The following is an 18,744-nucleotide window of genomic DNA, read 5'->3' as shown; positions in this document are numbered from 1 at the left end:
CCACTCCCCGCCTCGCGCAGAAAAGGGATTTTCTCTGCATTACTATCCGCATTACCTTGAAGTTCACTTTTTCTACCCCTCTTTGAGAGGGCTTTCCCCCCTCCCAGCTGGAACCTGGCTGCGCCGCCTGGAATCTCCAAATCTTTTCTTTCCACTTACATTTTATTTTGGCAGTGAAGACGAGTGATTCTCTGCGGGCCGTTAGTTTGGGAGGGGAGTGCTTTTTGATTGGGGAGGGGGAGGGGAACATCCGGCGTGAGGGGGGCGGGGGGGTGTGTTGGAAGTTGCTGCGGAGCTGGGACTGAAGACCCGCCGCCCCGGCGCAACGATGGGGATGGTCTGAGCTCCAGCCTCCCCTCCTGCCCGAGTGCAGCCGAGGCTGGATACATTTTTAAAAAGCCAAACTGCAAACAACTCTGGCGATGCCAAAATTCCCTTCCAACTGACACGGCTTTGCGAAGGAGGATTCCTCAGGCTGGGCTCTTTCTCCTTTTCGCTCTGCCTTCCTCAGCGACGATTAAAGGCTTTGCTCTGGCACTAGGAATTTAGGGGGGAAAAAGAAAAAGCTGTGCTAAACTCAATCGTGATCTCAACTCTTTGGATTGCCTTTTTTTCTTTTCTTTTCTTTTTTAATCTTGAAAGAAAATCCACCCTGAAAGAAAATCAGCATAGGAGGAGATGGAAGTTTTCCCCTTGTTCTTGGTTTTGTCCGTGTGGTGGTCTCAAGCCTGGGACTCGGCGAATGCGGATTCGATCATTCACATCGGTAAGTAAGGGCAGGTGCTGCCGGTGGGTACTTTTTACCGTTTCGGTTCACAAATGTTTCCCGTTTGCGTCCCACCTCTCCGCCCTCCGTGTGGCTTGTTGGCGGTGGCTGCGGTTCATTGCCCCTTCCCGATACCCTTTTCTCACACTTGTTCAGTTTCTCGCAGGATGTGGATGATGCTCGAACCTTGACTTGTGCTTCTGTTTGGCGGTGAATCGTGGAGTGTGGGCTGCATGCGTGGGGGTCTCGAGTTTACCTCGGGGTGCGTGTGTGCCGGGGAGTGCGGGGGGTCTGTGTGTGAGGAAAGGAAGTTTAATCGACTCAACCTTCCATATTCTTTCCTGGATGTACATTTGCTCCATTTTTAAAAATTATCTTTAAGGAAAGAGAGGAGGTGTCACCTGAGAGGCGAATAGAACTGGGGTGGGAGATGGGGGAAGCTCCTTTCAGATCGAACAGGTGGTTTTGCAACGTGAGCGGGCTGCGTTAGCCGCAGCGTTGTGCGATGGTGACGGGTTGCTGGATGCTCCTCCAGTCTCCTTTTGCTCGTCTCGTCCTCTCGGCTTTGCGGTACTCGAGCTGAGTAGCCGCGACGGGGGCGGGAGGGGTTGGCGGTGATGTAGCGAGGACTGGGTCTGCGCGCCCCGCTGCCTCTCACGCGTCCCTCGGGCCTGGTACAACAGTGAGACTGGCCCTGCGACGCTCGGGAGCAAAAGCGCGCCGGGTGCCGTCGTTGGCCGCTTGGCCGACACCTCCCTCGCCTGGTCGTCTACTCTCTGTTACAGCGCAAGGTGGAGAGCGGAGGCGCTCGGCTACGGTGCGGCGGCCAGACTCCAGCAGAAACACCGCCGAGCGGGCTGGGAGATGCTCTGGGTTGGCCCCACCTATTGGCAACCAGACCGGCCCGGACTGGCCGAGGCGGGCGGGGGCGGGCGGGGGCTGCGCGTCATTATCATGCAGAGCGCTCGCAGCTCCAGGCTCCAAGTCTTCTCACTTGCTAATCCGTGAGAGCTGAGCGGAGACTAGCTCGTGCAGCCTTTTCTGCGTTAATGCGATTTCCTTTTTGGAAATTCGCATCTGCAGGCCAACGAGGATCATTTACTGGGCTGAAGAGAGGCCCCTTTTGGGGAATTTTTCCGGGCATAGGACTGTTGTCTGTCCACTCGGCGTGATGTTCTGCAAATTGAGCAGACAGATGGGTCGCAGCATCTCGCCTTTCCGTCTCTCTGCCCCTTCCCCGCACAACACACACACACACTCTCTCTCTCTCTTTCTCTCTCTCTTTTTTCCCTCCTTCCTCCCCCCTCTTTCTTTCTCTCTCTGTCTCTCCCTTTCCCCTGGATGCTTAACCTGCTGCAGGTGGCGATTCTGCCTGCCAAGTCAGGGTTTTCTATCGTGTGTATGCCCTTAGCGGCCAACCCCTCAGCTCAAGGGGGCTCCCTCTCTCTAGATCTCAGAGGCTGTCTTTGTAAACATGTCTGCCATTCTCTATCATTTATATCAATAGAACCATATGTCTCTGTGCAAGGGGCGAAGAGGTCAGGATTGAGAAAATCTTGCACTTATGCATTAAGTAAATTAAGTACTAGATAGCTTGCCTGCTAGATTACGTATTGCCTGGGGGCTATCAGTGCCTGCGGGTTCTGAACTTTTCAGGGAGAAATTATGGTTTTATGGAGGAGTTCAGTAATGTTCTGATAGAGTTCAGAAATGAACTGTGCTCCTCTTAAAGAAATGACTTGCTTTTACGTCCAGTGTAAATGACTAGCGAAGGAATGTGGATCTATTTTATCATTGTACAATTACATTCATTTTATGATTAGAGTTTTCTGCCTTATGCTCTTTATCACTTAGGAGAGAAGGCTTGTGGATAAATGCTTAATTTGTTGCTTATTCTGTGGTCTACACAATAAATTCATTATTTGCAAACACCTACAGTTCTTGCTATCCTTTACCAGATGAATACTATTTTGCAATGCAGTCTGGGCATTTGTTTCAAAATAGAACACAACTGTTGTATTTTTTCCTTCTCATTCTGTTGTCTGTCAGTGTGACATGGCTTACTTATTTATAACCGGACCAAAAAAAGTTACTGTGTACAAATTACAGATTTCTTTAGAAAGCTGGTTGTATGCATGAACTGTTGTATATCCTGCTAACAGAAATTGTTACTTCTCAGGCAATTAATCTGACTTGACTGCAATTAGTACATTAGACAAGAAGATTAGCTTCTTTTACATACTACTTACCAATGCCATGAATCTAGCAAACTGATTGTTTAAAATGCTCCATATCTTTAGTAACATAGTAAAAAAATGTTATCTCATAAATTAAAAAAAAAAAGGAAAGAATGACCAGAACTAATTTGTGTGCACTTCAGATGTTAAAATTCTCTCCCACCTTTACCCCGCCCCCCAGGCAGGTGGTAATAAGTTCAAAACTGAATGCCCATATTAAAATTTTAAAGCACCAGTTACTATTCATTGGATCAGTTTACTTGCTTGGTTGAATTGGAAAAGAGAATTAAATATTTTTAGGAGCTGATTGCCTTCATTTAATATTTAATGTGAGAAATATGCTTATGGTAAATATATTATTTCAGGACTGAAGGGGTAAAAGTGATGAAACAGGAAGGTAAGTGAATATTTCAACTCAGGAGTTATAAGGAAATATGCAGAAATGAAAGCTTTTCACAGCCTCATGTGATGTGTTCAAGCAGAAAGTAGCTGCAATGTGTATAGTTCAGGCAAGCTTGAAAAATAAAAAGACACTGCTGTAATAGGTTCTTTTTTTTTTTTACATCATCCTGTATGTATTTATTGAACATCTTTCTCCACATACTTCAGTATGGGGCGTAGGGATTAAGTGTCAGACATTGCCCTGATCTCAGTCAGTTTGTACTTTCAGTTTTTTTTCAAAAATTGAATTAATCGTGGTGACATTGGTTAATAAAATTACATAGATTTCAGGTGTACACTTCTATAATTTATCATCTGTATATGGTATTATGTGTTCACTGCCCTAAGTCAAGTCTCCTTCCATCACTATTTATCACTCCTTTATTCTCTTCTGCTTCCCCCAGTCCCCATTTCCTGTGGTAATCACCTTACTTTTTTTGTCTGCCTATGAGTTTTTTGTTCTGTTTTGCTTAATCCTTTCACCTTTTTCACCCAGCTCCCCAACCCCTCCTTCCTTCTGTCAGCTGTCAGTTAGTTCTCAGTATGTACCAGTCTCTTTCTATTTTGTTTGTTAGTTTATTTTGTTCATTAGATTCCACATGCATGGTATTTGTCTTATTTTACTTTGCATAAAATTCTCCAGGTCCATCCATACTGTCACAAAAGGTAAGATTTCCTTCTTTTTTTATGACTGAGTAGTATTCTATTGTAATATGTTTTTTAAATATTGAATCTTTTTGGTATTGAACCAAAATATGTATATGAAAACTCTCCATTTTTCTTTTTTTCTGTTTGTTTTTTACTATTTATGCAGGTGGTTTAATACAGTCAATTATGTATTTTGAACTCTAATATGTTTATTAAACCCATTATTGGTTCTCTACTATGGTGAGATAGATTCTAATGGTTAAACTATGCAAATATATTTATTTCAGTCAAAAATGTTCAATATTGTAATTATTTTGAGTTTCTGTTAAATTACATTTTAAAAGAGTTGACAGTTTTATACACTTGTTTAAATATTCATGCATATACACACACAGTAGTTCCCACCCCCTAAAGAAGGGTCTTTTGACATACAAAAACTATGCAATTTTGAATTATGCTTCTACTTTAAGCCTGTGCATTGATTGAGTAATTTTATCAGACCCACATTACTTGATTGCTTAGAAGTTTCCTAATGATCTGCATGCTGAAGGAAGAACCAAAAAGTCGTGAGCGGAATGGCAATGATACTGTGTTTTATGAGGCTATTCAAAAGTCGCTCTGATTTATGTAGCTAGAAAGCTCCAAAGTCTTTGAGATTAGCTACGCTGAGTGCTATTTTCTTAATACATCAGTCGTCCCACACTCTTTACTCCCTTAACACAACAGGGGTTTAGAGCACTGCTTTAATTAAGCAGGGATTAGGTGGCATTTCCAGTCAACTGCACAGTTTGTGTTTTGCTTCATATCTAATACGGAGGATCTCATGTTTTAGCAGTTTAATGTATGCTCATTTCTTTATCTGGTTCCTGTACTCACAGAACTGATTGAAATGAACTATCCTTAGTTATATATCTCTACAAGGAAATACTCAAACTGAATATTTACTGATATATTACAAAAATCACTGGCATGTTTTTGTTGTTATCAGCCATGGTAAAATACCTTATGCCAGCATGGAATAGGAACCAAGCATTTATTCATGTTTCCTCTTAAGCCATTAGTATTTTATCCTCCTAGATCATAGTCATCATCTATGACATTTGAGAAGCCTAAGACAATTCAGAATATTTTTATCATGAGAAAGTTCAAATTAAAGTACAGAATTGGTGGTTGAAAAAAATATATCACTGCATTAAAAACAAAAATAGACAGTAGATTTGAAACATCAGTGTTTATTCTGTTGGTACTGAGGACTATTTTAACAAACACAGAATGTAAAAGCATTTCCAGAAGATGTACTGTGTCTTCTACCAAAATGTTTCTTTTTCATCTCTTTAGATGATTAACATTATTCTTTGTACTGTATAAGATATCTCAATGATTTCAGTAATCCTTTTATTATTTAAAGTAGTTTTTAGCTCCCAAGTGTATGGATAACATACCATATAAACTTAGGAAGTATTAAGAAGTAGATTCTGAATTTAAAATAAGACTATACTCTACCTTTATTCTGTATTAATACAGTTATTTCAGCACGATTCAGATGTGCATTAAGTTTGACAATGTTATTAATCAATGCTATCAACTATGACATAACTAATACACTAAGGACCTTTGCTTTCTACTCCAAATGTACGTCCAGTAAATACCTCCTGTAAATTTTAATTAAAGTATGAATAGAAATCAAGATGATTAACTTTTGACTTATCCAACAGTTGAAACTATTAAGAGTAATGGAATATGCATTAACCTTAATTCTAATCTCTAAGTCTAAGTTTATCATACTTTAATTTTTATCTCAAAGGGATGGTGTAATTTTAAAACCACACCTTTTTCATGCAGAAATTTTTTACATGCATATATTAGTGTAGAAAGGTAAAGTATATGGCATTACTATTAAATCTTCATGATATTTGATTATAGACAGCATGTTGGTGAGTAGCAATACTTAGAGTTTTACTAAAAATAGAATCTTTATTAGAAAATACATTTATGGCCTTTAAAAATAGCTTTGCCATTAGGTGTCACTGCATTCTGAACTGTTCTTTTGTTGTCCTACTTGAAAATCACATGAAATATATAGTCTTTTAAATTCTCAGAAAAAAAATGCCATTTAATTAGATTGGTGATACTATAAGATACAGGTGGTTTTTATTTTCAAACCTGAAGAAGAAATATCATACTCTCTTATTCTTGTAAAAATTTAATTTTAGGACATATCAACACCTTTTATTCTGTAAATAGATTAGCTTGCTAGACCTCATAATGTACTTTCACGAATTTAAAATATAACAGAAATATATTCTTAAACTAATACTTATTCTCTGTGGAAAAACCTGAGACACCAAGAGTATGTAAATATGCATAATACTGCTGGTGTAAACAGACATGAGTGAATGAGTTTGTAAAGCAGTTTCTTAGCTGCAGTGGTCCTGGCTTCCCTAAGGAACATTTGGAGTTCTGAACTGACTGATGGTAGTAACATGAAACCCAAATATACAGAGCTATGAATGAACATATATGTGGATACAATACAGATATACAAGGTCTGGCAGAAGTAAGGCCTGCATGAGTGTGGTTGGTAGGGTAATAATAAGAATGTAATAATTTATACTTTTAATTGGAACATTTCACCTAAAATGTCATATGGTGTGCTTGAGTGTGATATTGTTCTGTTACAGAATTACATCCTTGTGATTGTGTAGTAAAAGATTTTGTAATAAAAATGGTGTGATTTGTGCCGGACCCTGTATGTAAAAATAATGTCAATCATTGAATTTTGTGACTTATCATATATGTTTTCAGATAATTTTGGCCTGATAGATATTAAATTCCATATATTGTATCAATCTCCACCACACACCGCCATCACCATCACCATCGCCAGTGCCATTGGGTTTTTATGGTAATATAAAGCCACTGTTTATTATCACTTATTAATTTTTCTGTTTATTGAATGTTTTAAAGAAGCAACATTTTTCTCCTAGTACGTATCATTATAAGACCAATAGTGGATGAAACTTAGTCAACTTTAACCTGATAAATTGGTTTTAATATCAGCCAAAATCACATAATTAAGGAATACAATAGTAGGCTAGTCATAGTATGTTAAGCCTTATCCTTTGCCAATATTAATTAATAAACTGTTGGAATAATGTATTATTAAAAGCTCAGAATAAAATCAGCTGATCAGATGGATATCTAAAGGAAAAAGAAAACATACCAAAATAATTATGGGGTTGATAATTACAAAGACATCTGTGAATTCGGGTAATTTAAATTGTTGAATTTTAATTTTTTAATGCGGATATAAATTGCAGATGAATGTGAAAAGCATAGAGGGGGATGGATGGTAAGACAGTAAAAAAATGTTCTGGATCTGAAGTCAGAAGGTCTGGGGCTGAGTGCCAATTTTAACAATAGCAAATAGAGCAACATGGGGAAGTTATTTATTTTCTCTAGTTTTCATTTTTATTAACCCTTAAGCAAAATTAGACTAATGTTTATTTAAGCTCTAAAATTATGTATACTAAAATGAAGACATATTCCTGTATTTGAGGAGTTTGTAGAAGAGATACAGTCACTGTACTTAGTTGCTGATTTAGAGTGAATTAAAAAACAAAAACAACCAGAGAAATAACCAGAGAATAAAATCTTAATAACTCAAATTAAGGACCCCTTAAATGAAGATTTTGTGGGGTACAAACAAGATTATGCACATTTGTTCATCACATATTCCAGATAACTCCAGAAGTAGATTGAGAGAGGTGGATTTCTTTTAGATTTTGTTTCTCTTTTGTCTAGCATTAATACTAATGCGTTACATGCAGTATTACTCTTACAGTATTTGTACTAAAACACTAGTGCTTATTAAGGCTGACTGGAGAAATGAGTAGTCTTATATGTTCTAACTGTCACGGACTATATTAAGTAACTTTTGGAATTTACAAACTGGATGAACACCAGAAATAATAGCATTGTTCAGTATCACTAGAATGTAAAGGAAACAGTCACTATTTTGTCAATGTTATTCATAGGTTTGGTCCTCCTGAGGTATTCTGTTGCCTTACTGTTGTTCACCTAGTGCTTAGCGTGGAGCTGAGGATGGGTTGACCTAATGAAAGCTTCCTTGAGTGAACAAGGGGAAGCTTAGAGGCAAGCACAAGAAGCTAAACAAAAAAAAGGACTACCTGTATGTGTTAAAATGTTTTAAATAAACTCTGTAGTCAAGTTCCTTATTAATAAGATTTTTATTCATGAAAAAGATCCAGTAATTAATTACATGAAAATAATTCTTATATACTTTTTCGCTCTCTAACAAGTCAAATAACTATTTTTGAAATAATCTTATTTCATTGCTTTATTATCAAAATCATTAAAATTCTAGAAATTAATACTCCTGAAACTGCAGCATAAGGTAGGCATTACTACAAACATGTAGTATGTGTGCTATTTGGGAACAGATTCTTTTTTTCAACAAGCATATTCTGAATCTCTTCTTTATGAAGTACTGATTTTAGGCCCTGGAATTGTTGAGGAAGTAACCTTTCTCTTTTAATTATGAGCTTACATTCTCATGGAGCAGGCAAAATATAAATAAGAAAATACAGAGAGATCTGATAAAAAACAGAATTATCCTCTGGAGGTCAGGGGCCTTGTGGTACAACCTTCCTCCGCTAGGAGAGTGTTCTAGGAACCCATCTGTATCAATGTACCAGCTGGTGTTGTTCTGAGAGGCTGCACTGAGCTCCAATAATTTTTTTTTGAGGACTCTTTCAATGCATTTGCCCATTTCACGATGGGTGATTCATGACTGCACCTGCCTGCACCATGCAGTTTTTGATCAAAAATGGCATGACTCCTGTACCCCACCCTCCCTACTCACTGGCCCCAACTGACTGTTTTTTGCTTCCCCAGATGAAAAAATTCCTCAAAAGGGAAATGTTTTGTCAATGTGGAAGATGTAAAACAAGAAATGGCAGAAACACTAAAAGGCATCAAAATCGTAAAGTTCAAAAACTGTTCAGAGCAGTGGAAAAAACATCTTGATAGGTGTATTGCATCAAATGGAGAATACTTTGAAAATGACTGAAGTTTAAACATAAAAGAATAAGTATACAATTTTTTATAAATACATGCTGCTTTTGGAAGGTCAGGTAGTGGTGAATACAATGAAGACAGAATGAAGGGGAGTGGCAGGTGAATCAGGAAGGGGAATATCAGGTGAATAGGGTGGTCTGGTAAGACCTGTCTGAAGAGATAATCATTGGAGCAGAATCTTGATTCATAGAAAGGAAGTCAGTCATGTGGATACCTGATGAATAAGGACTTCAGGCAGAAGGCATAGAGAAGGCAGTGGCTCTAAGCCAAGACTCTAAGGAATTTGTTCAGTTTGTTTAAGGAACACTTTGAAAATCAGTGTGGCTCTTGTTTAGTAATCAAAGCAGGTAGTGGAAAGAAATAAGTCCTGGGAGGCAAGTAGGGAAGATCCTTTAGGGACTTATCTGTTATGCTAAGGTATTTATATCTTCTGGATATATAGGAGGCCCACTGGAGTGTTAAGAGCAAATGCATAATATAAAATTGTTTTTATTTGAGAAAGGTAACTTTCTCTGGGAAGGCTGGGTAGAGTAGAAATACTGTATGAATTTTCAGTTTGATGGTAGTAAGTTGGACTAATTTGTAACTGAATTAGATGAGTAGTTTTCAGATTGTAGATATACTTTGAAGGTAAAAGAAACAAGATTTTTCTGATTGATGATTCAGCTGGGAGAAATCCAGAGGAAGTAAAGAGGGTTCCAAGGTATTTTACCTGAGCCAAGAAGGTGAAATGTGTTACTGTTAACTAAAGATTGGGAACATGGACAATGGGCAAGTTTTATATATCAAAATTCACATTTATTAAATTTGACATTCTTATTACACATCCGATTTGAGAATTTAAGTTGGCATTTGATTATATGAGTCTGGAATGTAGGGATTCAAGCTGTACATTCATTTGAGTTAATCATTTTTGACATCTTCATTTTTTACATTTATTTAATTTTTTAATGTAATCTTTTTGTATTTTTTCCTGTTACCATGTAGCTCCCTTATACACCCCGCCCGCAGCAGTCATCACACTGCTGTCCTTGTCCGTGGGTCCTTTATCCATTTCGTTCACCCCCCCCCCCCCGCCCCTACCCGCCCCCCAGCTGTCAGCCTGCTCTCCACCTGTGGGTCTGTCCCTATTTTCCTTGTTTGTTCATTAGATTCCACATATGAGTGGAATTATATGGTTTTTGTCTTTCTCTGACTGGCTTATTTCACTTAGGGTAATGTTCTCCAGGTCCATCCATACTGCCACAGAGGGTAAAATTATCTTGTTTTTAAAAAAATGGATCTGCCTTTCAACCCAGCTATTCCTCTTCTGGGAATACATCTGAAGGAACCCAAAACACTACTTTGAAAGAACGTAAGCACCCATATGTTCATTGCAGCATTGTTTACAATCATCAAGACATGGAAGCAGCCCAAGTGTCCATCAGTAGATGAGTGGATAAAACAACTATGGGGCATTTACACAATGTGATATCACTTGGCCATAAATCAGACATGATCTTTAAAGCGATAGGTGGGGCTAGCTCACTGATGGAATAACTGTGTAGACACAAGAGCTCCAGGACTCTGCCTTAGGACGTTCCAAAAGGCAGAGGTCAGTGAGAGGAAAAGGATTCAGGAAAAGAGCAAGATGAGTGATCTGTGAGGAAGAAAACTAGGGGATGTGGTGTTCCGGAAGCCAAGTGAGGAAAGTGTCAAGAAGAAGCAGTTGAGACATACTCTTAAATAATGTGGATGGAAATTGAGATTTGACTACTGTGTTTAGAAATTTTGAGGACAAATATAACTTTGATAAAAGTGATTTTCATAGATTAGAAGTGACAAAATACTGATTGGGAAGGATTAAAAAAATATAATGAGGAACTTTTGCTATAAGGGAGAACAAGGGAGTAATAGGATGGGAATATGAGGTAAAGGGAGGATTTTGTTTTTACAGGTAAATGCCGGGATATACGTGGTAATTCTTAAAAAGTTCAATCATAAGAAAATTTTCAGTAAGAGAATTTAAGATAAAATATTTCTTTTTATTTAAATCTGTTTGATTCTTCAGTTTGGACAGCAAATGTTTATATAGCACTGTTCTTTGTTTTTGTTTTCTTCAATAATCTTGGATCAAGTTACATGGGCCAATGCCAGTAGTATTAAGCAGAGAAGCTTAGATGTCCTTTCTGAAACAAACTCTATTAGTTGTTCTGCATTTTTCTTCATTTAGTTTCCCAGATTAGCACTCAAATTTAGAGAACATTTTTTTACGTGAAATTATGAGTAGGTTATACCTTAAAGAGTATTGATATACTGTTACAAATAGAACCAGTAGGTTAATGTACTAATTTTAAGAACATACAATATTCCCAAATAGTGTATTAAAAATAGCATAAAATCCTCTTGTAGCAATCAACACATTTGAATTGATTATAGATTTCTTCTAAGTAAATTCTGTTACGTGTTTGATTTACTTAAAAATGACTTGGAACAATTTTTTTAAAAAAGATTATAGTTATTTCACAAAGCAATGCATATCATTGCCACATGAAAATAAAATAGATAAGAGAAATTCATGTGATAATTATTTTAAGTGACACATTTAAACATTTCCTTTTATGGAAATTTCACTTGTTTGTGCTATACCATAGCTGACAGGTCTTTAGCCCCAGGTGAAAATGAGGAAAGAAAATGTTCTAAATTTCCCAATCTTAGAATTCAGCCTTCGGAAAATGAATCTTAGTTCTTCCAGTGGTCTCATATTAACAACACAGAAGTTATGTATATTACATTGATTCTGCAGCTGAAATAAGATTTGTATTAAAATAAGAATGCAGTTAGTGAATTATATTTTTCTGTGTTTGTTTTTTGTGATTTCTATTATTTTCTCTTCTATAAAAACATTCTGTTGTATGGAAACAACGTAATGTGAGTGTCAGCGTTTCCGCTCGGTTACATGTATTAATTGATGAGTAAACATGGAGTACATGTACAGTGAGGGTTCTGTGATTTGGTCATAAGAATAACTGTTAAAAAAGCAATCTGTGTTATGGCTGGCGCTTAGTAACATAATTAATGAGATACATAATATTATAAGATATTTTAAACTTAATATTTCATAACTTCCTGGGTGGTGAAATGTTATCATTTGAAGGAAATGCTAAGCAGGTTTAAATTGAAATTTAAATTGGAATGGGCACCTGAAATTGGTGAAGTGCGTAATGTACATAACCTTGATGTCATTAAAATGATAGCACACTGGCAGTACATTCAGATTAGCTTATTTTAAAAACCAAAGAACAGGTAATCTATTAGGAGCTAACGTGGGACAAGAGAGTCAGTTCTGTTGTTCTGTATGTAGTTTAAGGTGGATTAAAATCTAGAAGATCGATCTTTTCTTTTGATAATCTCCACAATGTGACAACAGACAAAACTATGTTAATGTTCTAGTGTCAATTACTGTCTTGCTCTATAGTGTAGGATAACTTTCTTGTTGATTCTCTGAATGGTGATAATAGGAATCTAGTAAATTCTTTTCTAAGGAAATACTACTAACCTTGACCTGTGTGGTTCAGTTGGTTGGGCTTAGTCCTGCAAAGCTAAAGGTCACTGATTCTATTCCCATTTAGAAGGGCACATGCCTCGGCTGCCAGGTCATCCCTGGTTAGGGCACTTGTGATAGGCAGCCGATCTATGTCTTTCTCACAATGATATTTTTCTCCCTCTCTTCCCTCTCTCTAAAAATAAATAAATAAAATAAGAAATCCTACCAGCAATTCTCAGCATAGCCCAAAAGAGGCATGACCTTAATGAAAACCATTATAAATTTTTAAAAATTTTAACACTGCATTAGCATGAGCTCATGCACAGATTTGAGGGGGATTACTATCTAATTTTGGTAGTGAACTCAAGGTAGGTTTTGGACATTTTTGATAACTCATTTTCAGGCTAAAAAATCATGATCTATTTAATACATCCTCATATTCATTTGTAGAAAATACTTGTAAGGTTACATGAAAACTATTACATGATATACTTTTATTCAACAAACCCTTTTTGAGCACCTGTTATATACTTAGTTGACATACTTAGTATGTATATTATGCATATACGACAGTACATGCATAATATGTTTTCCATTCTTTAGATATTTTTAGGCATATCTGCCTTCTGAGTTAATATTATAATATCAGGAAGCTGAAGGTAGAGCAATTCAGGATGCGCAGTTGAAAGACTGAATAGTGGTATACTCTGAAAAAGGAGATTGTGATGATTAAATAAATGCCATAAAGCAGATGCATACTTAAGAAAAAAATATAAATGGAATACAATTATCACTTTCTGAAGGTCTTCATTTATAGTAGAAATATCTTTTCTCAGCTTTCTGATGGTTAATCATTCATCTTGTTGTAACTACAGGGAAGAAAAGCAATATACTCATGTTGTAGTCAGAGCTAAGAGAAAGTCTCTATCATTTGCCTCTTCTCATCTTTTGTTTTTTTCTATAGATGCCAGTAGTTATGCTGTAAGGTCCAGTAAAGGAGGTGACTTTAAGATCCAGTTATCCTGTAATTAATAGAACTAATGTGATCCGTTCTAAATGTGTTGCCACATGTCAGATCGTCCCTCTACGCATAGTTGCTTGGGTATAGGGAAAATAAATTACTTTTCCTTTTTTCTTCCTCTTTTGAAGTTATTAGGATACTATTTCATATTACTAATCTGTATTTTCTTCTAGATGTTTAGAACATCAATGACAATGATACTTTTATACTGTAGCAAATAAAAAAAATTATGTCACAGAACAATAAAATTAGGTACCTTTTCAGGTGGAATAAGTGTTACTGGGAAAACATATTTATACTAACTTTTTTAAAAAAGATTTTATTTTTATTTATTTTTAGGGAGAGGGGAAAGGAAGGAGAAAGAAAGGGAGAGAAACATCGATGTTCGAGAGAAAAGACACATTGATTGGCTGCCTCTGGGGACCTGGCCCACAACCCAGGCATGTGTCCTGACCAGGAATCAAACCAGCCACCATCAGTTTGTGATGCCCAACCCACTGAGTCACACCAGTGAGGGCAATTTATACCAGCTTTTACTTATGTAGGTGTAATTGTGAAGAAGACAAGCATCAGAGATGAAAATAATTGCGCAAAAACTAACTGGTCACTACTTTCCTATTTCTCCATAAGAGTTCTTATCTTGGTTGATAAATGGTTAATAAACAGCAAAGCTGACTGTTCTTATTTTTTCTTTTTCTTGTTCACTCTTCGGTAGCAATGCTAATGAGAAATGAAATGGCTAAAAGCAAGGAATAAGGCACAAAGGGTTTCAGATAATTCATAAACCAGAAAATCAGCTTCAGAATGCTCATATGCATAGGTTTGCTGAGAAGATATAGCTTCAGTTTCTCAAAATATTGCCCATAGTCTGAAGATAAAACTTCCTTTTTGCTGCTGAACCTGGAAGAGGATTGAAGAGGATTGAGGCATATTCTGAGTGACATGGGAGCACAATGCAAATACCCTTATTGACAAAACAATGCCCTTCAGGGTTCCTACTGCTGACAGCTAGGACTCCATGGTTAGCTCAGTTTCATGTGTAATGTCTATGGTGATTTTTTAAAAAATAGGGATTTCAGCTTTACTTCTAAAACATGTTAGGTAATTATGTATATACAGTGTTGGTTGGACATTCCTATCAATTTATTTATTGACCATCTATGTTGTATATTTGCAGCTGATGCTATATTATAGACCACAAGGAAGAATTTGAACATCTTTTTAAAAAGTGTGAAGCACATGACAACGATAAATGCAAAAATATGGTTAGTGGTTAATTTGGGGTTAATTTGAAGAAGAGTGAGAAGGGAAAGTGACGTGATCAAGTAAAACATTATTATGTCTTATTTATTAAAGTGAGTATTGATTTCATAAATACATACGAAACTTGGTAATTGATTTGTGAGTAATGACATGCAAGCTGTTGCCTCTGCTTACCATGAAATCTACTGGTTCAGTGTAGTTCAACTTTGGTTAGGGATTGAGGTTTGCCTTTTAGACCCCATTCTCCACATAGGGTGGCTCAATTCCCAACACTTTGAAGGGGAGGAGAGTGCTTACAATATGCCAGGATCATGAAGTGGCAAGTCAGAGAACAATTAAGAAGCCCATGTCCAAGCATGTGCTCTCTGTGATGGATTCATTAAGCAAGTTGCCTTCTCTACCTTCAGGACCTGGTCTTGGAATCGGTGTTTCCCGTTTAGTACGGGCAGGAAATGCCCTTAAGCATTGAACTGAGAGATAAGAGGGGAAGGAATGTTCAGAGAGAACAACCAGGTTGATGCCATGAGAGAAAGTTTGGAACATTTCATGTTTTTAATATTTTATAATATATATAAAAAGATACTGTGTAATACTTTTTTAAATTCATGTTTTACTACTATTAACAATTTTTATCTCACTCTTGGGTCAAAAAGGAATGAACAATTCTTTCATAAAGTATCCTTAGAAATACTCCTGAGAAGATAGTTATTTTCTTGGTTTTATGTAGATAAAGTTTATAGTAATTAATAATAAAACTAATCTACCAAATTGATATTTGAATACTGTCCTTTACTCCAGCTATAAACTGAGATATTCTTCAATGATGGACAGATAAACAGCTTCCTGCAGCCAACTGAGTCTTGTGATGTGGCCCTTGATTGAATTTTCAGTGGAATAGTTCATTTTAATCCATATAAATCAGAAAGAATGAAGAGAAGAGTTTCCATACAATAACCTCAGAGGCAGAGAAGAATTTTTTTTCCAAGCCTAATTGAGATCAATTTGACATATAACACTGTATAACTTTAAGGTCTACAACATATGATTTGATATGTTCATGTATTGCAAAATTATTAGCACTAACACTTCCATCTCATCACATAAAAATTACATTGTTTTGTGGTGACAATGTTTAATATCTATTCTCTTAGCAACTTTCAAATATGTAATACCATATTATTCACTATAATCACTATGATACATATTAGATTCCCAGAACAGTTATTCTTATAACTGAAAGTTTGTACCCTTTGTTTACTTTCTTCATTTCTTCCATCCCCAGGCCCCTAGTAACTGCTATTGTACTCTTTGTTTCTCTGAGATCAGCTTTTTAAGAGTCCATACATAAAAGGATAGCATTCAGTATTTGTCTTCTCTTTTTGACTTATTTCAGTTAGATACTGCTCTCAGGGTTCACCCAAGTTGTCACAAAGGGCAGAGTTTTCTTCTTTCTCATCGCTGAATAATATCCGATTATATATATACTAAAATGAAATATTTGTACATATATTCTTTATCCATTTATCCTTTGACAGACACTTTGTTTTTATATATTGGCCATTGTGAATAATGCTGCAGTGAACATGGGAGTACAGGTACCTATTTGAGGTCGATTTCTAGTTCTTTGGATGTATACCCAAGAGGAATTGCTGGATCATACTGTAGTTCTATTTTTAATTTTTTGAGAAAGTTCCCTACAGTTTTTCATAGTGACTTCAGCAATTTACATTCCCACCAACAGGGCACAAGGGTTCTTCAGACTTTCACCAGCTTTTGTTACCTATTGTCTTTTTGATAATAGCCATTCTGACAGATGTGAGGTGGTGTGTCTGTAGTTTTGATTTGCATCTTCCTAACAATTAGTGAGTGATGGTGGGCATCTTTTCATGTACCTGTTGGCCATTACTGGATGTCTTCTTTGGAAAACTGTCTATTTGGTTCCTCTGTTAATAATCACCAATATAGGAAACAGAAAAAAAAAAAGGAGCCATTATGAGAGGAAGGAAATTGATTTAAACTTAAAATTATTTTGGCATGACAATGACGTGTCATATTGTAGACAGCAGTTTGCCAATAATCCTCTTCCCTGCCTGTTGGAGAAAAAGAAAGGCCATTCTCCATAGCCATCAAACCTATTTTAATCTAAAAAAGAAAAGTGTTTTTCTTGTCATACTTTTCTAACTTTTTTTTCTTAGATTCAATGCTAATAGTGTCAGTTTCTATTTAAAATGTAAACTATTTGAAATAGTTTAAGTAACATTTTCAGAAAATAGTAATTGTATGGTAACAAGAGCCTTATGACTTCGTTCCTGTGTGTGCCTATGTATCAGTTCAGAATTATTAATTCTAAATAATATTACTGACCTCTTGAAATTATATATCTTCATTCTCATTTCCTAATATGAGTATACATTTTAATTGATCAAAATCTGACGTACTATTAAAAAACTTATGCTGTTAATTTTTTTCCATTCAAAATAATTTAAAGAAATGATCTCGACAGTCTTAGGTTACTAAAGGTAAAATAAAAATATGATTTTTTTTGTGCATATTACATGTAGAATCCCCTTGCATAAATCATTAAAATAACATGAAAGGGTACAAATATTTCCAGAGAATTTTGTATTCCTTAGTTACACATTGTCTGAAAACATAATTAACTGAAGGAAGGAAAATTGTGCTCGTAGCGTGGCAGAAGCTAAGCCTGAAATGGGACACATGTTCCATTTAGAACACAATAAACGGGATTTTATTGGGATTGCAGACCTTGTATGTTCTTTCCCTCCCTCCCTCCCTCCCTCCTCCCTTCCTCCTCCCTCCTTCCCTCCCTCCCTTCCTTTCCTTCTTTCCCTCTTTCCTCCCTCCCTCTCTCTCTCTCAAGTGTCTTAGAAGACCGACTTCATAGTTAAGGATCTGTGTTCTCAGATAAGAATGTTTGCTAACACTGATGCGGAGTTGGAAGAAGGAGGAAGGAGAAGCAGTAGTCTGCACGTGTGTAAAAACAATGAAATGGGGAGTGGAATGGAATCGAACCAGATTGACCAGTCTTCTTTTTTTCCTTTCTGTGTCTCTGTTTAGAGTCTAGCTTTTCAGCTTGTTTTTATAATACATACTGTCAATGCTTAATCCAGTAAAAACAGTTTATGCATGATATATTATTAGAACTTAATTTTGGCATCTTGCTCTTTTTTATTCTTACTAAGTTGGGCTATTTATTGTAAGAGAGCCAAGGATGGAAAGTTGAGTGCACCAGTGGGGTGGAAGGCTTCCAGCATCTCTCAGTCTTGCTCTCAGGCTCTCTGGCTATACAGTAGATTAAGGGATAAGAAATTCAGCATCGGTGAAGGATAACCTGAGTGAATCTTGTCAGCCAAACCCTATGATGACTAGTTTTTTTGGGGTTTTTTTTTGTTGTTGTTTTTCAGAGAGGCATACAGTACCGAAAATAGAAGCCCAGGATTTGATATTGCAGTTACACTATATTTAAATTTTACCTTGGTCACTTTGCCACTTCATAACTGTGAAGTCTTTAGATAAGTAATGAAACTTTGAAAGTCTCAAATTTACCTGCTCCTGCTTCCTTCCCACCTCTCCTGGAATTGCAATACAGTTTAAAATATGGACTTGTGGATTCTGCAAATAGCTAGTATTCATATTTAAGCCGACTGAACTTAAAATATAAATATACTTCCAATCAGGGCCCTGGGTCTGAGTTGTGCATTAGATAGTAGACGTCACACCT

The 18,744-nt window shown here is 36.6% G+C and overlaps 1 protein-coding gene across 1 annotated transcript in view; it reads left to right on the top strand.

Moving 5' to 3' along the window:
- Positions 1–304: 304 nt before the first annotated feature.
- The window catches only part of GRID2 (glutamate ionotropic receptor delta type subunit 2), a 1,366,516-nt gene continuing 1,348,076 nt past the window's right edge, over positions 305–18,744 (top strand). The window contains exon 1 of the mRNA XM_054591733.1: positions 305–766. Coding sequence (XP_054447708.1) covers positions 679–766 — 88 coding nt within the window. The 5' untranslated portion in view covers positions 305–678. The remainder of the gene's footprint in view (positions 767–18,744) is intronic.

The sequence above is a fragment of the Pteronotus mesoamericanus genome, unplaced genomic scaffold, assembly GCF_021234165.1.
Source record: "Pteronotus mesoamericanus isolate MK-2021 breed Mesoamerican mustached bat unplaced genomic scaffold, CSHL_Meso_final scaffold_232, whole genome shotgun sequence".
Classification (NCBI taxonomy): Eukaryota; Metazoa; Chordata; class Mammalia; order Chiroptera; family Mormoopidae; genus Pteronotus; species Pteronotus mesoamericanus.
This window is presented reverse-complemented; position numbering and strand designations above follow the sequence as displayed.